General features: G+C 35.5%; 1 protein-coding gene across 8 annotated transcripts in view; it reads right to left on the bottom strand.

Moving 5' to 3' along the window:
- Positions 1-2,464: 2,464 nt before the first annotated feature.
- Positions 2,465-21,750, bottom strand: part of MYSM1 (Myb like, SWIRM and MPN domains 1) — a 44,539-nt gene continuing 25,253 nt past the window's right edge. The window contains exons 11-21 of one of the 8 annotated variants that reach the window (XM_015140697.3): positions 21,289-21,366; positions 19,619-19,707; positions 16,709-16,763; positions 16,366-16,416; positions 15,585-15,659; positions 14,774-14,962; positions 13,224-13,356; positions 9,150-9,255; positions 8,914-8,971; positions 7,737-7,891; positions 2,465-5,241 (exon numbers count right to left, since the gene is read on the bottom strand). In XM_015140697.3, the coding sequence (XP_014996183.1) occupies positions 5,091-5,241; positions 7,737-7,891; positions 8,914-8,971; positions 9,150-9,255; positions 13,224-13,356; positions 14,774-14,962; positions 15,585-15,659; positions 16,366-16,416; positions 16,709-16,763; positions 19,619-19,707; positions 21,289-21,366 (1,140 nt within the window). In that variant the 3' untranslated portion in view covers positions 2,465-5,090. Of the gene's footprint in view, positions 5,242-6,495; positions 7,892-8,913; positions 8,972-9,149; positions 9,256-13,223; positions 13,357-14,773; positions 14,963-15,584; positions 15,660-16,365; positions 16,417-16,708; positions 16,764-19,618; positions 19,708-21,288; positions 21,367-21,750 lie in introns of those variants that run through there. The other 7 variants (XM_015140704.3, XM_015140716.3, XM_015140725.3 and 4 more) reach the window with 7 other exon arrangements.

The raw sequence follows: 21,750 nt of genomic DNA, 5'->3' as shown, positions 1-21,750 counted from the left end.
GTATCAGTTCTCCCATCTCAAGGTGAGGAGACTGAACTAAATTGTTCCTTAAGTTTCTTCCAGCTCTGAAATCAATAACATAATAGCTTAATGAGCTGGCTTTAGAATTATATATGAATCTGAATTCTCTCTGCCACTTCTGGCTGCATGACGTTGGGCAAGTTACTTAAACACTCTCTATGGCTAAGTTTAAAATGGGGGTGGTAAGATTCTTCCTGCAAGGTTGTCGTGGAAACTAAACGTGACACTGTATGTAAAGCATTTTTAGCACTGTATTTACGTATAATATATGGATATTACATGTATCAATGGATGGCTGTTACTATTATAAACAAAAGTGAAGATAGTTAACCTGGAGATACCATGAAACAAGGAAACTCATCCCTAGATCATACAACCTCAAGGAACTAGAAAAGTGAATGCATTAGTGCTTACAAATTCCGTTACACGTGCAGTCTTTTCTGCCTCTTAGGCAAGACAACAGTACTGGGCTGAGATGGCAGTGCTGATACACTGTGACAGAGCACCCTCTAGTGGCCATAGACATTAATATTTTCACTAAGATTATTGAAGGACATGGCTTTGTGGACATGCATGTAAACGTCGAGGATTTGGGTTTGTTACTCTTAGATAATGCCAAAAAAGTTAATCTTTGATAAAGCTAATAAAGTCTCACTAATTATATCACTTCTAATAGTAATTCCTTAGTCAACTGTTCCACAAAAGTCATGTTCTGGGCACTGATAAGATCTTGCAGTTCTAAGAGAGACAATTACATTTTAAATTAAAACATATATTAATATTTGAATCTCGCATAAAACACTGAGTAGTTCTTTATGAGACTGAAAAATAACGTGAAATCACTAAAAGGATGCTGCAAGAGCACTTGGGTTAGGTGGCAGAGCTGGGGTCTTTCTAGGGGTGATCTTGATATAAATTTGGCTATTACTCTGGGCAACTTGCTTCATTTTTGGGAACCTGTTTCCTATTAAAATATAGAACGGTTAGCCTGAACAATACTTTTTCCAGCTTTAAAATTCTCTGAATTAAGGGGGACAAGTTATCCATTTTAATATTAGAGCTCTGGTTTCAAAGAAATTTGATGTCAACTTTTCTTTATGAACATGGGGTCTCAAGTACAGTAGTTTAAAGGCCATGTAAAGATGAGTTTATAATATTTTAGAAAATCAACCCAAGCCATCTGTAGCAGACATAGCAAGTCACTAACAAAGATTCATATTTCCTTTCCATTTAGCGGCTCCCTTTGCATTCAGGTGGCACTGTATGTTTAGTTCTTGCCAAAGGAACAGCAAAAACCATGTGTATTTCCAAGCCAAAGTATTTCCAAAGTAGTTAGGTACCAGGTGCGTGACCTTCCACTCTTCCTCGTTCCCCTTGTCCTCCAATGGATAACACTAATGTGAAAGGAACCTACTGAAGATAAGCAGCCCGGAAGGGCGACCCAATCAGAAATACCTGCATTGGATTTACTATTTCTTGTACTTTGCCACCTAATCATTTAGGTGCCTGGGTTCAAACTGGTTCTATAACAAGATGGAATATGCCTGTACTACTGCAAGGAAAATTAGCTTATAGGAATTAAAAATTTTTCTGCAGATACTAACAAAATTTAAAGGGTACATAGTTGATCTAGGAACTAGGGTTCTAGGACTCTTCTGAGAAGTATTAACTGTGTAAAAGAAAAAATCATTCAACCTGAAGTTCATCTGAAAACAGATCAAATAAATTAAGAAAAATATATACTGCAGGATACTATGTACTTACTGTAAAGGATGAATAGACTTTAGGCGCCAACATGGAAAGATGTCCTCAATGAGAATTACGGAAGTTAAAGATACACAGTATGGTTCTGTTGGGTTTTTAAAAAAATTTATAGGTTTTGCAAACAGCCTGGAAAGTTGAAGATCAATAAATGAGTGAATACTGCTTTTAAGGTAGATTTTCACTTCCTTTACACCTTCTATAGCCTTTCATTGACAGAATGTGTATTGCTTTCGTAACGAACATCGTCATATACTCTACCCTTTAACCAAAACTCGCACCATTTTCATTCCTTATCTCCACATCTATGCTAAACACTTCTCTCTGGAGCATCCTCCCACAGATGCTATTTAACCAAATCTGATTAGGCGGTTTCTCTTCCCCAGAAATTGATCTCACTGCTCATATTCCAGAGAATTTTCTCATTTGTTTAACCATCCATTACCCTGGGAGTCTTTTTGCATCCTAGTGTCTTAGCTATTCATGTTGGGCTTTATCTGTTTTCCCACTTACTAGATAAGGCTTCTTGTGGGAAGAAACCAAGATTTCCTCATCTTTGCTTCCCCTACAGTGTTCTGTATAATAGATGCTCAACAAATCTTTGATAAATTAATATGTGGCATTTTTTTTTGCAATTCAATGTATATATTGCTAATAATTTAGAAAGAATCGAAATGATCACTTTATTTTCAAAATTTTATTTTTATGGAATCTCCAGCATGTTTAAACTTAATTTTTAGAACAAGATAAAATCCAAAAGCTTAAAATCAGATATTTTATAATGTGTCACAATTAAGTATGGAGAGTTGTCATTTTTGAGGAAAATCTTTCATAATTCTAAAAATGCAGATATTTACAATATTTTTAAATACAGACATATACAACATGGCATGTTTAAATGTACAAAATAGTTGAAATTATATTTTATTACAGAACATTCCAAAATTCACACTAATTTTAGAAAGTCCACAAACACTGATAGCATTTGGAAAAAACAAGCAACAAGTTTATCAATAACCATGCAGTATGTTTAGTAACTTATACACAACACATAATTTACATGTCAAATCCACAAACCTAAAGATATATGATTGATCTATTTAACTCATGCTAGAATCTAAATACTATTTTATAATTCGTAGGTTTAAACACATTTTACAGTAATCTATGAAATAGGAATATAAACTATGAAAAATATTTAACTGACTTCTTAAGAGACAAGGAAACGTCAAAAAGAGCAAATCAGGCATTTTTTCCCTGAAATTAAAGTTCTTATGGATACCTTTGTAAACATCAAAGGAAGAAAATAAAAACAACTCAGACATTATAACTTAATTTTACCTTCTCAAACTTCTGTTTAGAGCTCTTGGCATAATCACAGCTCCCCTGGGATATTTTTATTTTCTCCTGATTTAAGAGACAACATATTTATTCCCTCTCTTGTTCCAGGAAAAATGTAAGGTGGCTTAGAAGACAGACTCAGAATATACTAGAAAGTATAATTATAGGTTAAATAAAAAAGAAAATAGAGAAAGCAGAATGTGGGGGAATAGCACATAAAGCCATTTAAGAAAAGGTCAGGAAATATATCCTAAATTATATTATTCTCCCGCACTGATTTTCTGGAAATATTGCAAAATATATTAATTTGTAAGAAAACTAATATTAAAGTACTGGTAAACTAGAGCTGCTGATCAAAATTCTTTTTAAATCATTTATTTACCCTGACGAAGCAGATGATCATAAAAATGTATGTGCTTTTCTTTGTGCTTGGATAAAACAAGTTTTCCTAAATACCATATAAGTGACTCTAGATTTAGACCAATCTAGCTATTGGTAGAGTATAGGTGGAAAAAAAAAAATGTGGGCACCCTTACTGAATTTCTACTGAGAATTCCATCAACTGCTGTCTGTTGACTTGCGACTGGATGGCTTCAACTCAGGTGGTCATGTGTTACACGGCTCTTTTGTGAGCACAAAACAGAGCAGCATCAATTCCAGGGCATCCTGACTATTAGTTCCTCCAGCTCAACTCATCAGGACTCAGCAAGAGAAATGGGAGGAAGGTAATGCAGAGGAGGAGACCTGCTCCGGTTGGCATGTTGAGGCCACAGTCTCTGTTGGGTTGAGAGCTGCAGATTCTGACTGTGCTTACAGTCTGCATGTCACAGACCTTAACCCCACTCCTAGGGGCAGGGAAGGAATGGTATGGACAGAAGACTGGGAGCAGCATTAAATAGCTTCAGGGAAACATGAATGGTCTGTTCATCTCTATTCTACAGGCCTAGCTCTCAACAAATAATAGAAAGAAGGGTCTTGTATCTATATGCTGAGAAGAATGGAGGGAGTGACGATGAAGGAAAGGGTTTGTGGGAAATGGAGAGCAAAGAAAGGTAGTAGGATGTTTCCCTTTCAAGTGCGGCACGAGTTTCAAAACTATAGATTAGGGACCGACCAGAACAAAATATCTGAAGACTAAAAGAAACCACTGCTTCCTATCTTTTCTGAAGATGAATGGTCCCAAGTAACCCGCGTGAGTTTTGGTTAGGTTGGGAAGGAAGTTCAAGTCTATAGATCTATAACCATGGAAACTATAGTGCTCTTGCTTGGGGTGGCAAAGGCTTCCCCAAGAACTGTGCTAGTGGGAGAAGGGGACAGAATAATGACTGCTATTTTTCCAGTGATGCCCTTCAGAATATAGGCAGTGCCAACTTATCCATTACGCACAGTACCTAAGGCCCACAGTATTTTAGAAGCCCAGAAAAATATTTTAATTTTTTTTTCAGCCTCATAAGAAAACACTGAACTTTTAGACTAAACAAAATGTTTTAATCTAAAATATTAATACATTCATTTCATACAAACACAATTGTAAAATATCACTTTAAATTTTGTATGGAAGAAGGGGTCTAAGAAGGCAAAACTACCTAGGGCCCACAACAATCATATTGCAGCTCTGAATACAGGGTCAAACAAATTGTAACTGAAGCCATATAATTTGAACAGGAAACTGAAGATAATTTAAAAGGATTAGAGAAGAATGGTCAAGGCTAAAATAATGGAGATGGAGAGTCTGAGCTTACTGATCCTGCTCCACTGCTTTTTCTTTCCTTGAATGCTACTTTGGAATTAGGTAAGTCTAATATTGGGGAAGTGCTAGCGTCGATTTCCATTAGCCAACCCAGAAAACAAAAAAAAAAAATTAAGCTCATTATTTTATAGCCATTGCGCAATAATAAAGACAGAATCAGGATGAAGACACCTGCATGTCTTTAAGTCCCTTAGTCCTTTCTTCACTTCTGTAAACATTAGAGGCAGGTGTTCCTTTGAGACCCTGCATCCTGAACTTCCTGTGTCATAGGCCCCCTCAGTTCTAGACTTCCTCTGTGCTTCTCCAAGGCCCTGGCTCCATTATCCTCGGTAGTAGCCCAAGGCTGGCAGTGACAGCAATGTGGGTACCTGTGGTTGCAAAATTGTTTTAAGAATATGACAAAAGAAAAAGGAAGCAGGGAAAATGATGGAAGAAGAGATAAAAAAGTAACCAATGTTAACATACTAAAATTATGCTGTTAAAAAGATGGGGAAGGATTTATACACTAATTGCGTTTTTTAAATAGTAGCACTGAGATATTTGTACTTCACACTTCTCTGTAATTTTAAAATATATTTTACAAGACAAATGAACTCTATAGTCAGAAAATACTAAATATTACTTTGAAAATTGTGCTCTCAAGGCCCCAAACTCTTGACAAGTATCATCCTTGAGATCCTCACAATATGGCTTAGATTAGCAAATACGGTTAAACATTGGCACACAGGACAGGGAAACTCAGATTTGAGAGCAGTACTTTTAACAACTTCCATTACTTTCCATTACCCAAATTCATCAGTATTATAGGGAAATGTCAATCAAGAAAGCTAATATAAAACACTTTCTGTATTTTTTCACCAATATATCATAAGGAAACAGGTCAAAAAGAAGATGAGTACAAAGGAATCAAGAACTGCCTTTCACAGAACCATGCAACTTCTGAGCCTGGAAGGGAATACTAAGCCATAAAATTCAGGCCCTTGATTTACTGGTGAGCGTGGGGTTCAGGTTATATGTTTTGATTAAGGTCACACAGCAAAGTTGGTAACAGAGTTAGGGTAAGAGCTCAGGTTTCCTGACTTTTGGTATAGTTACTCTTACACTCTCAGCCCTCAAACGAATTGTTTTATAAGCTATACTTCATTGTTTATCCTAAGTGCACACAGAGAAATGGAAAAATTTCTGTGTGTTTTTTTTTAATGTATGTTAATTTGTAAACTGTATTAACTGAAACTTTTTTTAAATGTATGTTAATTTGGAAACTGTATTAACTGAAAATATAAACTTCACATGAGTAGTCCAACAATTAGAATGAACAAATATAATTTTGGTTCTGGAAGGACATTAAGAAGTTAAGTTAGACTTCAGTTACACAAGAATTAAGGCTCAGGAAAAGTAAACTGTGTTGACATCCCCAAATCACAAAGTTGAGACAAGAACCAGGTCACCTAAACCTGGCTCACTGCTTCTTCCAATACTCCTTATTCTTCATTGGCTACTGATTACAAACAAAGCAAAAATATAGAATGAATCTGGTTTAGATATAAGGAAACATTAGTAAGAATGCTTGGTGAATAGGTATAAATCAATTCTCTGACTACTAAGAAATAAACTGAAATCTATTGAATTTCAATAAATGAGGCAGCATGACTGCTTATTTTATTTTAAAATGGGCTTAAATGCAGATCACAATTCTGAGTTTTGGTGTCATTTAAAGATGATGTAAGGCTTAACAAATGTAAAACAAAATTCTAATGTTTAAAATTTTCTAGATCAGGAGTTGGAGAATAATAGCCAGCAACCTATGTTTTATGAGGCCTGTGAGTTAACAATGGTTTTTATAGTTTTAAAGGGCTGAAAAAAAAAAGACAAAGAAGAATGTCTTGTAGAGATCACATGCAGCCTGAAAAGCCAACATTACTTACAAACTGGCCCTTTACATTAAAAAAGTTCCCTGACCTCCATTATAGATTCAGAAAGCATATGAAACTGGGCTGAATATGTAGTATGTCCTGAAAGGCTTGTTCTAAAAATTAAATCTCTGATTTATTCCAGCTTTATTATCATTTGCCTCTTTCTCCTAATAGTAGGTAGTAGAAAAAAACAGTTTGAGAGTTATGATTACCTATGTTCCAGTTAAATGAGGTTTTATCAAACCTACTAATGTAAGTGGACACACAATTGAAGCTAATTATTTTATGTGTGTAAAATTAGTTAAAATTTTTCAGACAGCTGAGAAAATGGCATTTGCTATACAATGAAATGGAAGCAAGTGTCCATGATTAAAAACTGGTCATTTCTCCTTTGGGTTTTTCCTGTTTTTAAGATTTTCTTGTCATGCCTCTCTTGGCCTCCTGTTGTTAGATTTATTAATCAGTAGTTCTAAACCACATTAATTATCTCAGTGACCACCCATCCATATCTCATTTATAACCATCAACACATCTCACCAGAACATATGGAAAGAATCGAAGTGCTTCTAAATGAAATATGAGATACCACAGTGGAACATAAGTGACTAGTTCAGGGAAGAAATGACTTAGAGACATAGTCCAAATCCCAAGCTGAACACAACAGTAAAGCCGACCAGGCTCCTAAGTTTCACAGCCTACAGCATCGCTCAGTAAAGGTCTAGAACACCGTGGTGGACCCTGGTTTGCAGAACACTCTGATCATCACTGTATAAAAGCAAATCTGTATCTCTTCCTTTTCACATGATTTATGTGGCAAAGTTTGAATTTTGTGAAATAGAGAAAAAATACCAAAGCTGTGCCAATGTTAACCACAATCACTTCAAGGTTATAACTTTGAAAGTAAGATCTACTGTGTCAAGATTAAAATGTCTTAACTTTAAAATAATCACATTAACAATTCCTTTGTACAGTTCTCTTCGGTTACTCCATTCTCTTGGTTGCTTTTATAATTGGAAAGGAACAAATTTTCTATTTCAGTCAAGAATTCTTCAGCCATAAAGCAATTGGTCACTTTGCTCAGAGTCTTCCTCATACACTCCAAAAGCTAGTTGAAAAGAAAAGTTTTATATTTAAATACAGAAAAAGTATGAGGGTTTGCATTACTATCACGATTTTTTCCCTTTCCAGACCTCACATTTCCTAATGCTCAAATGAGAAACACTCTCCTTAAAAATGGCTGAAGATTAACTTGTGTTTAATAGTCATAGAGCTGGAATGTAGGAAATTGCTGCTGAGGAACACTCAGCTTAGTACCTTTATGATTTTACATAAGGAGACAAACCTGAGATTGTTTATGTGACACTTTCTACTTTGGACATATTTGTGACTTTTCTTCATTTGTAGTCACACTTACAAAGCAAAATAATCCTGAGCATACACACACACACAACTCTATGAACATAAAAACATAGGATTCTACCATTTCAAAATGAGGATGCTAGTTAGAGTCTACTTCCTTGGAAATGTGCATATACTTTTTCAACAACACAGAAAAAAAGTGGATATAACAGAGGAGTAAAAAATATTAAAAAGAAACTTAACGTTTAAATTTTCTATCCCCAACTGCTATTTAAAAAAATAAGACAAATGTTACAAATCTACTAGCCTTCAGTCATTACAGAAGCAAAACCTAGAAGTGAACTGATAGAATTCAAAACTCTTATTTCCTACTAGAAAGTTAAATAAAATGACTATTTAAATGTAATTGTTAGAGTTATACCATCATTCTTAAAAATGATCAATTGTTAAGGCTAAAATGGAAACATGGCACTTTCAAATTTAATAAAATGAGAAAAATGTTCTCCATTGTGTACAATAATAATCTGCGAAGAAATTTATCAGCTGACACTGACAAATTTATTCTAAAATAGTATTTTTTTCTATGTGCAAGCTTGGGCAACAAAACACATTACTAATTATCTCCTAGAAATTAATTTTCCAAAGGAAAAAGTAATAAAATATACAGAAAATTATCCACAAAGTATCAGGCATCATGGGAAAACACATTGAGATAAATAGCTTTAGAATCTGTGAACAATGGAACCAATTAAAATGAAGGCAGCTTACTTTCTGCAAACAAGTCAGGTCAGAATCCCGGCGAAAGATTTTATCCATGGGGACGCTGCTGTAGGAAGAAATATGAAAACAAACTGATGAAACGAATACTATAAACTAATCAGTTTCGTAATAAACTATCACAGATGCCATACATCACAATTTTATATTTAACTTGGGTTTTCTCTGAAACATAATTTAATGAGCAACACTGCAGATGTGCAACCATCTCAAACTACAGTACATACCTATGGGAGAGCCTGTATTTTTCTATTATCCATCTTGTCTTTTCAAATACTAATCCCCACTGAGGTTCTTCTAACATCTGCTGTACTTCAAATTTGTAAGGTAAGCCTAGAAAAGCATAAAGAAGCACATTTTCATCAACTATTTCTTAACTCGCCAATCTCCTTTTAATTATAATTAAAATTCCCTTCAGTGTTTTTACAACCACAGCTTCGTAGACCAGCTGAACAGCACTTTAAACATAGTGGGCATTCATTAAATATTTATTGCCTGACTGTACTTGGTCCACTAAGCATATTAATGCCAAGCTATTAATAATAATAAAGAAGAGTAGAAGTGCCATTTACATGACAGCTCTATGCATGGCACTATGATAGGATGATCATGTAATTTATCACCTAAACCAAGAGACTTTTTGAATGAAAGAAGGTACTATGAATAATTATGCCTGAACCACAGGTTTAAATTAGGATTATCCTAGACAAACTGAGACACATTGCCATCCAAGTGATAATTTAAAAAACACATATATACAGGTTATTAAGCTTACAACAATGCCATATCTTTTTTTTTTTTTTTTTAACAGGTGAGAAAACTGAAGCTGAGATACATTAAAAAACATATTTAGGCTAGCAAAGTGGCAGGACATAGATGTTAAAACCCAGCAGGTTCGCCTCACTTCTGAGCCCAAACTCATTCCACCTCCCTAGAAGAGCTAATCTAAGACTAGACAAGAGGATAGGATGAACTCTAGGGAGGCAGCAACTGCTTTGAGTCAAAGTTGTTACACTAAACTCTGGAGGAAAGAAAGAAGCCCAAGGGGTGGACATCATATATTCATCTAGAAAGGAAAAAATACGAAACAATGAGCTATCTTAGCAATTTTTCACATATCCTTCAAGAGCCCCATGCAAATGTATCTGTAGCATTTTTTTAAAAGCTCAGCTGATTCATTACCAAAGGCTGATACCATCATAGTAACACTTACAATGTGTACTATGTGCCACCTAAAACTTTATGTGAAATCACTTAAATGAAGTAGCTGCCATTATTCCCGCCCAGCCCCCTGCCCTTTTTTTTTTTTTTTTTTGATGAGGACACTACATCATAGAAAAGTTAGCCTGCTCATAATCAGATATAAAGGCATAGGCAGGATTTGAACCCAGGCAGTAAGACTCGAGAGTTCTGCTTTTAACTTTTACATAATACTGCCTCTCAACTGGGTTTCTACCATGATAAGGCTTTTCAAATAAATAAAATGCCAGCAAATCCGAAGTCATGGAAAAAAAAAGGGAAAAATACAACTGTTTCCTCATAATGAAATAAAGCATAGCTTAACTGTCAATATGCTCTAAAAAGGTATTTTTTCAGGTGTTTAGAAGAAGGACAGCGGACAGCAAGCCTGATGATGATGACTGATCTTTTTTATTTAATTGCTCAATTTTCCTCTTCTCCAAAAACTTAAAGAGTGACACATTATAGTACGTGGAGTACTAAGCAAACTCCTTTTGGTGATAACGATCACTTACTTGACATGCTTTGATTACTTACTAAATACGGATACCAGCTATATAATCATAACTATCCATTGAAAACTTATTATTTCTAAGCACTTTACATATATTACTGACACACCTTACAACCATATACCTACTGTAAGCAAGGTAGTAATTTTTTCTCATTTTACAGATATGGCAAAGGAGAATGAGAGAGTAAACTGCCCAAGGTAAAATAAGCAATAAATGTCAGAGCTGGGATCTGATTCCAGTAGAGTGACTCCTGCTCTCAGTGAAAGTTGAAAATGAAAATAAAGAAAGGTAAATAATGCATTTCCAATCTATGCTGATGCAAAAACATGAAAACACACACACAAATCATATACAGGTCTATTTGGTATTTTTAGAATATTTTTTAATTTAAAAAAAGGTACTTTTAAAGTCAATAAAAGTTTCCTTTTATAGAGAATATTTTTATCCACTAAAATATAAGAAAACTAATCACTAAATATATTTCCTCCCTGTCACAAGTAAAGAAAACATTAAACCATTAGAGATATTATAAAGATATGACCTGAGTTAAAAGTACTGTAGCACAAGGTATCCCATGGCTTCTAGAAAACCTTAATTCTTGCACCAGAGGATTTCTAAGGGCAAAGCAAAAGACCCAGGATTAAGATCTAATATGCAGCGTTAAGCGTGGACAAGTCATTTACAAGACAGCTGTGTCCAATGGTAGCTCACGGGAGCATCATGGATAGTTCCCTCTAATGCTTTCAAGTGGTTCTTTCCCATCTGGGCTAGTTTCTTCACATGCATGTGCTGATCTGTATTTTGCCAAATACTCCAGGGATACCCTTCTACAAATCTCCAGAGTTCACTCTCCATTCTGTTTTCTGTTCTCTTGGGGCGCTGTCTCACAAACTCAGCTGTCTTGGTCTCCTTATCTCCATCACCTTAACTGAGTCTGCCTGACTCTGGGTGGGTTTCTCCTTCTTGTGCCATATCTGAAAACCCTCTTAAACAGTAAGCTAGGGTAATTTCGGGCTCTTTTCATTTGTTTCCCATATCTTAGCAACTGCATTCCTTTGCTGCTCAACATTGTGTTTAAATACCATTATTTTATATACTTTGTCCAGTGTTTTGGTAGTTTCAGACAAGTTCTTGTTACTTCATTTGGCCAGAGTAGAATTCCATGAATTAAATTTTAAGTTTCATGTAATTCTAATCAACATACATTTAAAGTCACATGTACTGCTATTGTATTGGACACCACCAGAATTGAGGTTCATTATCAAAACCTAGCAGTCTGTGAGATTATAAAATGATTAAAGAGAGAACAATTGCGATTCTTTTTATAAAACTGTACTGAGCTTAAGAGTATTATGTATTACGTGCTATGCTCAAAATGGACATTCCAGACTAAAGTTAATGCCAATATTATTAACTCAATAAAAACCCACATAGTGTTGACCACCTCCTAGATGCAAAGCAATTTATTAGGTGCTACTGGAGAAAAAGACAAATAAGACATAGTCCCTGCTCTTCGGGCATACAATTTGTTTAGGACTTGCTAAATAGATAAATTGCATTAAAAGACAAAGTGACCATGAAGGGAGGAATAAAGTGTTGCAGATACATAAAAAATAGAGCAACTAATACTAAATAACATAGGGGCAGTGCTGGTAAGTCTTTATAAAATATAAGGCATCCAAGTGAGATCATTAAGAATGAAGAGAAATTAATTATTAAACATTCATTCATTTAGTATCTACTTTATGCCAGGCCTTGTGCTAGAAACTGGATAGAAAAATGGGTACAATACAGTATTTATTCTCAAAGATCTCATGATCTAATGGGAAAGAGTACAATGTGGGGTAACTGTAGTGGCAGCGTCCAGGGGACCTGACCTAGAGCAGTGGTAGTAATGACAGAATATCCTAGAGTTATTTAGCCTATTGTTTCCTCTGATTATTTGCTTTCTAGCCACACTCCCTTCCTTTTCCTAGTCTGCTATACTAATTCCCTATCCACCCAGAAATGACTGGACTACAAGTGGACATAAACCTCGGAGGAATCAAGTCAAATGATGGTCTATGCCAATCAAATTCTTTCCTGAGATACAATGGGAGCAACGAAATATACAAATTGAGTTAGTCATTGTTAACCCCTAAACTGGGAAGTGACAGGGAGTTGGTGGTCATTTTTTTTTTCATTTGCATACCATCACAGAGAAAGCCAGTCTGCATTTATAAAAAAAATTTCATGAGAACAGAGACTGTTTTGTTTACTGCAGTATCTCCAGTACCTAGCATACACACTGCCTGGCCATAACTTTTCCCCATATTTCAATCCTTTTGCCCAGTGGCCATGGTAACAAAAGTGGGGACTTGAATATAGCAGGAGATTAAGAAAGGGAAGAGGGTGGCTGCACTAGGGTGGCACCCAAATAATGATTCCCTAGTTGAGGGCACAAACTCTTGCATTAAATACTTTTGCACAGTTGCAAATCTTTTGATTTGTATGAGTCAAATAAATGAGAGCAGAAATAGGATAAAGTTATTTTTGTTGAAAACTTACGGTAAGAGCCATCTGCGCTAATTTCCTCACTTATAACCAGGCAGGTAATCTGAGAATATGGTAAGGGATTATTTCGATTATAGGGACTAACAATCATTCCAATGAACTTTGCACCTCCTCTGGAGAAGTAGCTCTACAATTACAAGAAAAATATAATTAGTTTCAACTGCATAAACTCAAAAGCCAATATTTATCCATACTAACATTTTAAACATCTAATGAGGAAAAGCAGGAACAAAAAGGTGCATTAAAAAGTTCACATCTGGCCCAGAGCGGTGGCTCACGCCTGTAATCCCAGAACTTTGGGAGACTGAGGCAGGTGGATTGCCTGAGGTCAGGTCAGCCTGATCAGGCTTGAGACCAGCCTGGCCAACATGGTGAAACCTCATCTCTCCTAAAAATACAAAAATTAGCTGGGTGTGGTGGCACATTCCTGTAACCCCAGGTACTCAGAAGGCTGAGGCAGGAGAATCCCTTAAACCTGGGAGGTGGAGGTTGCAGTGAGTCGAGATCGCACCACCTGCACTCCAGTCTGGGTGACAGAGTAAGAAGACTCTGTCTCTAAAAAAAAAACAACAAAAAAAGTTCACATCCCAACTGAAACTAAATCAAATGCCTTAAATATTCATTTCACATTGTACATTTTTCAGGCAAAAATGTGTTCAACCAAATCCAAAATGACCCTTAAAAATAAAAAAATGGCCTACACAATCTGTATTTGCCATGAATATATTCACTAATTATATTCACCACCCTGCATCTGTAATTCTTATCAACACAGTAATAATTTACAAATACCCTACAGCAAACCCAGTCACATATCAAATGTAAAATCCCAGATTAAAATAAAACTTTTTCTCCAGCTATTAAAAAATACATTATGTCTCTTATTATTTCAGTTATATTTAGTACCTGTCCTAGTTGTTCCCATCAATTTTTAAAGGCTCTGGGAGTATTTATCACTGTAACATTCATGGCTTGTCTGTACTTAATAAAATAACTGACTTTCTAAATGTTTACATAAACAATTATCAATCTCTCAATCAGAAAAAAAAAAATGTATGTTCTTTTAAAACCCCCAGTATACATAATTTTTTCTTTTTTTGGTTGGGTGTGGTGGCTTATGCCTATAATCTCGGCACTTTGGGAGGCCGAGGCGGGCAGATCACCCGAGGTCAGGAGTTTGAGACGAGCGTGGCTAACATGGTGAAACCCCATTTGTACTAAAAATACAAAAAATTAGCTGGGTGTGGTGGCACATGCCTGTAATCCCAGCTACTTGGGAGGCTGAGACACAAGAATCGCTTGAACCTGGGAGGCAGAGGTTGCAGTGAGCCGAGATTGCACCATTGCACTTCAGCTTGGGCAACAAGAGTGAAACTCTGTCTCAAAAAAAAAACAAAAAAACAAAAAGAAAAATAAATAGATAAAACCCCCATTATAAAGAAAATTAGAAATGCAATACAAAAAATGTTTAAAGTTTATCTATTTAAAAGGGAGCACTGAGGGGGTGTGCAACCATTTACAGAATATAAATATACAGGTAATACCTGGTATTTAGCTTGTGTGTCAATATCTCGTAAGGAAGGATTAGGATCAAAAGCAGGATGAGAATGATACCATCCAATAACACTGTAGCCTCTAACAGCCAAGGTTTCTGAGGCCTGTGTTTGTGATACAGGATCCATCTCACACTGTAGTCCTGTACTCAGACTGTTACATGGTTCTGCTGCACAGACCTATAAACGATTGATCCTCAAATGATTATACTAAAATCCTGTTAATTCTATTACTCTAATGTTATAATTCTTTCAGAGATACAGAAACTTTTCAAGGCCAAGACTTTTATTTGACAATATCATAGGCGCCTTTAACTTGCAAATGACTTATACTCCAAAAGTCTGATTATATGCTAGGAACTTAGCATGCATTTTTCTACTCAAACAAGGTCATAATAATGGTTAGTTTTCCAGGTCAGCCCACATAATACCCGTACAAAGGTATTCTTTCAATGACTCCTGTTACTTATGACAACAATTTCAACAGAATGATGCATACAAACTTTCAACTACAAGTGTTAGTACATATTTCTGGCCTCTTAAAAGTTGTAGTTTTTTGCTAATAAAGGTAATGAGGACCCAAGGCCTGGCAATGTTCTCTCTTGGTGGTAAAAAGGAACAGGTGCTCGGCATATGGAATGTTAAGTTACTCCTGGGAATAGATAACTTGCTACATTTGCATATTCTCATATATATCATAGGTAAAGTATGTATTTTAATTATATTCACTGAATTCTATAAAAATATTTGGTATGGTAGTAGGACTAAATAACTAAAACATTTTTTAAAAGAGAGAACTTACTTCAACTACTTTATCAACTTCTGAGTATCTTCCTCCTAACAGACCAATCACTTCTGCCATAGAAACATGAGCATGCTAAAAAAAATACAAGACAGACTTAGCCCAAACGCACAAACCCACCTGACAAAAAAAATAACAAAACTCACTTATTGTAAGAAAGTCATTTGTAAGTACAGTCATCATGCTTTTATAAAATAAAGTAGCATAGGAGAGGAACTAGATGCTAGGATCAGTGCACAGAAACTATTTCAGGTCTATCTTCACTGCTGGCTGAGAAGCTTTCAACCAAACACTTAAAAATTCTCAGACTCTACTTTTGCAATTGCAAAATGAAGATACACTCTTCCTATTCAAGGAAGGTACTATGTAAGGATACAAAGTAAAAATCACTCTAAATCCTTCTACACAAAGACATCACAAACACAAAAACTGTTGGAGGTACTGGTAGTTTAGTATAAACAAAAAAACCCTCCAAATTACAGGAGTTGTACTTTGTTTCAGTGATCTAAAAGGTGGCAGACACAGATATTAGAAAATTAAAGTAGGGTTAATGATGGTAAACAGTCTGCAAAAACTCACATTAATTTATTTTCTCTAAAATATGGAAACATGCAATTGTTTGGCTTTTCTCCAAAAGAAAAGACTTATTTTTAGATTCCTTGTAAAAGAGGATAGTTAAGATCCAAAATACACGTCTTCCATACTCTGTCTTACGCCTGCAATAAAAATACACAAGAGTAGAAATCAGAATAACTAAGTAAACACAATAGATTATCCTTACCAAATCCATTATTAAAAGTGCTTCTGAAGCCACTTTCACCTGAAATGGCTCCTGAAATATAAAAAACAAAACAAAACGGGGGACCATAAAAACAGAGATTTTGTTCTCCCCACCTGGAATACCCACCCTGTTCTCCTTCATCCACCCCACCAAGTTCTCAGCACTAACCAAAGCTCAGCACAAACTAGATTTTTAAAAAACATTATGATTTAAAACCCCAGCAGGGAGAAATTGTCTCTCAGATTCAGTCATGCCTTGCACATATGGAAAAGAGTAAGTATTTCCTGTTTGACAGGGGGAAGCGGGGATTGTCTAGGGTCATTCATTAATGCATAAATAGTACCTGCTTTTCTTCACTAAAAAAATTACAAGGTATCAGTTGGAAGGGATCAAATGAGCTGAAAAAGAAAAAAAATTATTTTCAATATCAACAAGATTAGGAAAATAACATTTGCAAATTTGAAAGTGTATATCAATAATCTGAACCCAAATTCTGTCTAAATGAGAAAAATATTAAACTAGGAGAGTTTTGTAGGAGATTCCATAAACCCTTTTGAAAGAAGCACTGTTCTTTTAGATTTAACAAGAACAAAAAAAAAACCCAAGAACTTTGAGATAAAGTTACTCCATTGTCTTAATTTCCTATTACACTCAAAGAGGACACTATAAACTATCAGACATATGTCCCACACTAAAAGGAGATTTCAAAAAGTTCCATGAAAATATAATTATCTGTTATGAGACCCCCAAAAAAGTTCAAGAAAGATGGAAGTTTATCAAAAACACTTGTCAGTTCAATAATGTGCCAACAATAGAGTAGGAACTTAAAACTTTTTTTGAATGAATGAATGACAAACGGTTCTGGTAAAGATATTAATGTATTAGTCCTAGGATAAACTCTTGTATTAAAGTGAAAAAGTGGCCAGGTGCTGTGGCTGACATCTGTAATCCCAATATTTCGGGAGGCCGAGGTGGGTGGACTCCTTGAGCCTAGGAGTTCACAACCAGCCTGGACAACATGGTGAAACCCCATCTCTACAAAAAAATTTAAAAATTAGCTGAGCATGGTGGCGTGTGCCTATAGTCCCAGCCACTCGGGAGGCTGAGGTGAGAGGATCACTTAAGCCCAGGAGGTGGAGGCTGCAGTGAGCCATGATTTCACCATTCTACTCTACTCCACTCTAGCCTTGGTGACAGGGTGAGACCCTGTCTCCAAAAAACAAGAAGTGAAAAAGTAAAAAGAGGTGAAAAAGGGAGAACCTAAGCGAAGTCAAAAGCACACATAAATCTGAGAAATATCAGAAAGTCTTTGACGAGTAAAGAATTGAGGCTTGAAAACTATATTAAGAACAATAAAAAGGTTTTTTAGGCTATCTTCAGGGAAAGAAAAACACACAGGAATACATTCGCATTAACACAACTGGAAGAGAGCAGGGCAATTCCGTTCTCATTCAACCACAGATGGTTAGCTTCAAGAGAACATTTTGTTTTGCTTAATAATGTATCCCAAGTGATCAGAACCGTGCCTGACATATACTGTAGACATTCAAAGATACTTGTTGGATAAAGAAAGACCTTTAAATTAGAAAGTGTTTAATCAACAAAAAAGAAACTGAAGGCCAAGATAGATGAGAAAATAGCACAGAAAGAACATCCTGGAGTACTTAAGAACCACGGATATGGAACCGCTGTCAATGTTTGTTGAGGAACTGCAGAGAATGGGAAAGTTATTGAAGGACTAGAAATGGACAATTATTGAGCTTGTTTCACAATACAAAAAAGCAGACTGCAGAAAAGGACGAATTAGATGTTGAATAGTAGTAAAATTCTAGAAAAAATTATGAAACAGCTGATTTGTGATCCTTAACCAAGTGAAGAGGTGACTAAGCAAAATAATGAGTTCATGAAAAGTCATGATCAGTAGACCTTATTATAGACACTATTCATAGGAATGATCTGTTAGAAACTAAAGACTTAAAATATATTTTATCTGAAATTAAACAAGACATCTGTTATGATTATCCTTCTGCATAAGATAAAGATATATGGGTTAATTGTGGTAATCTATATAGCTGATTGAAGAATGAATGTCTTCATTGTTTAAATATATGCAATGAGGTTTACATTTCCAATTAAACATTTCTATCAGTGATTAATGGCAGGCAAGGCAAGCTTATTGAAATGTTAATGATGCAGTGCTACAAAGGCTAAAACAAGAAAAGTGGATCTGGACTCAAAAAGATCCTGAAGACCTTGGACAGCGACTTGAAAATCACAATAAATGTAAGTCTCACATATAGAGGCAGAAAATCAATTATCTGGATACTGGATGAGGAGTCCCAGCTTATGGATGACTATTTTTCACATAGCTTATCTAATTTAGTCTCACGACAACTGTGTAAGTTTAAATTTTTATTTTAAAGAGGTAATGTAATGACTAGGGGTAGGGGTATGAATATATAATGTAATGACTAGGGGTATGACTAGCTTAACACTTGGGTTTAAAATCAACAGCTCCACTACTTAACAGTGTGAGCAAGTTATTAAACCTCTCTACGCCTCTCAGTTTCCTCACCTATAAAATGGGAGTGAGAATATTAACTAATGCACAGGGTTGTCATGAAGATTATATGAGCTAATAAAGTGCTTAAAACACAGCTAACAGTGTTATTTTAATTATTGTTTTATAAATGAGAACCTAAGGTTTACCCAAGGACATTTATCAGGCAAAAATATAATCTAGTGGCATTCCTGGGTATCTTTTTAAAAAGGTACACTGACAAAACTACAGTCTATTCAATGGCACATCTGCAGGAAGAGGGAATAGAAAATTGGGGCATTTAACTTATTTGGTGACCCTTAATTTTAAAAGGTTCAAATTTTAGATTATACATGCATTAGAAAACAACCACCATGCCAACAACTTGCTAACAATTAGTACCACCCAAAGAAAACTCGGTCATTTCATGAAGTTTCCTGTCCATAGTGTCTAGAGTTGAATAACCAACCTGTTCTAAACAAGGCCCCTTTACAACATATGCTGGATCGTACGTTCAATGAATCTGAACAAATTTAGAATGTTTGTTCAAGGTCTCCCAAATTCATAATCAGTGAAACAAAAAAATCCAAAAAATTGTAGCAGTATTTTTTTAACTTAACGTGAACAATATAATGCAGCTATTGAATATTTTTTCATACATTATCTAGCCATTTGTGACAAATTTTTAAAAACCACATTTATATAACACTATACCTTTTTGTTGGTCTTGGCACTTTTAAAGATTTAACAGGTCTGCTTTTTTCCTCTTCTCTTCTTTTTGCCAACTCCTCAGCAGAGAGATGCTAAAACAAAATGCCAACTGATTAAGGAGTCCATCAACTACTAAGAGGCAGAATAAAAATAGTCCTTTAAAACCAAATTTAAGGGCATGTGAGGACAACAGAGACTAAACTGATATAGATGGGTTTCCTTTTTGCTACCAACATGTAGAAAGGCTGGACTGTATTTTTTAAAAATCGTTTCAGAAGATACGGCCATCCCAAACTGAAAATTTACTCCTCTTGATTTTCCCATTTCAGTCAATGGTACCAGTCACCCAGGTTCAAAAACCTCAGAATCACCTGAGTCTTTCATTTCCCATTTATACTTACCATATTCTACTGTGTTGAGTTTTCTTTCACAACTGAGAGACAGTACAGAGTAATGATTAAGAACAGATTCTGGATCTAGAATGTCTGGCCCAGTTATTTACTAGCTTGGTGACTCTAGGCAAATTCTAAAGCTTTCATGCTTCAGCTACCTCATCTTTAAAAATGGGAACAACAAAAGTAATAATAAAAAGTAAACAATAATACCACTATCATGGTATTATTTTGAAGATTGAGTTAATGTTTATAAAATACTGACAGTGTCTGACACACAGGAAGCCCTTTATGAGTGTTTATAAAATAAAGTAAATCTCTATTTATTCCATTTCTATGATCAACCTTACATCCTAGTCCAAATGAACTATGCACCTTTTCCAGAGTATATCTGGTATTTTCCCATGTCTCCAGCTTTGTTCCCTCAGCCTAAAGTGTTTTCATCTCCATTTTGAGATTCTTCTGCAGATCCTTCAGATCAGATTATACCCCACATACTCTATGAAACCTGCCCTGATCACACCCTTTGGGAGAAACTTACAATTCTTGGGACCAACCTTATTGAACTTACCATAGGTTTTGTCTTTCCTATTAGAAATACAAGCCCCTTATGGGAAGGATAATTAGTAATTACTGTGCCTCGAATAGTACTCAGGTGAGAAATTGGGGACAGGAAATGCGGAGGAGGAAAGACAGACAACTCAAGTTTGTGAAGCACCTTGTGCACACAAGGCTTACTGAATACCTAGTACTAGGACCTTTATATAGTCTACCTCATTTTTTTCTGACAACAATCCTTTGAGGGAGGTATTATTATTACTCACAATTCGTAAGTTAAAAAAGCACGAGATTCTGTGAGGTTAAGTAGTTGCTCAAAGTAACAAAGCCAGTATGTACACATTCACACATTCTATTCACTCTACTGCACTAGCTGTTATAATGTTTAGAACAATATTTTAATTGGTATATCAGAACCTCTTCCAATAAATGTTTAATGAAACGAATTGGGCATACCAACTTCCTGACACTCTTATCTTGAGTTAGAGACAAGAATACAGAGACAGAGAACCAAAGTTCTGAAATGAGTTAAACTCCTAGTTAACTGCACCACCAATGCCTTCTACTTTGGTGTTTACGGGTGACTTTTAGACAAATTAACATGGGAATGAAGGCATACATGTTAATGTATGAAACAAGTACAACACATATGACATTAAGATGTACAAATATATATTTAAAAACCAGTTTTCATTGATGAGCCATTTGAAAGGTCAAAGTTACCTCAAACGTTTGTCCTTCTAAGTCCTTTGCGTCACACCAGTTTCCCCATGGGTCTCGGACCCTACGTCTCCTTGTACGCTGCGATGAGATTAAAGTAAAGCAAAAGGTAGCAAGATTAATATGGAGAAATCACAGCACATTAACACACAAAATGAAAACAATAATTATCTAAAAGTCAATTAATCTATCAATTTAAATAGTGTAATCTCTGGCTATGCCTGACTAAATTTTATTAATTTATGTTCAATAGTTAGCACTCTGGTTACAAATATCATAAATCAGTGATGGCGAGGTAAGGGCAGGAGCACCAGTACCAGGTGGGTAGGGTGTGGGCCGGGTGTTGGCAGCAGAGGGCTATTTAAAAAATAAAATCAGTAATGATTTTCTATATTTTGCTAGCATTTCTTCTTAGCTTTTATATTTCCTTTCATCATGTAGGAGCTAAAACACTATGACAAATTT

The sequence above is a fragment of the Macaca mulatta genome, chromosome 1 (assembly GCF_049350105.2).
Source record: "Macaca mulatta isolate MMU2019108-1 chromosome 1, T2T-MMU8v2.0, whole genome shotgun sequence".
Taxonomy (NCBI): domain Eukaryota; kingdom Metazoa; phylum Chordata; class Mammalia; order Primates; family Cercopithecidae; genus Macaca; species Macaca mulatta.
The sequence above is the reverse complement of the archived record's forward strand: the minus strand, read 5'-3'. Positions and strand labels throughout refer to the sequence as shown.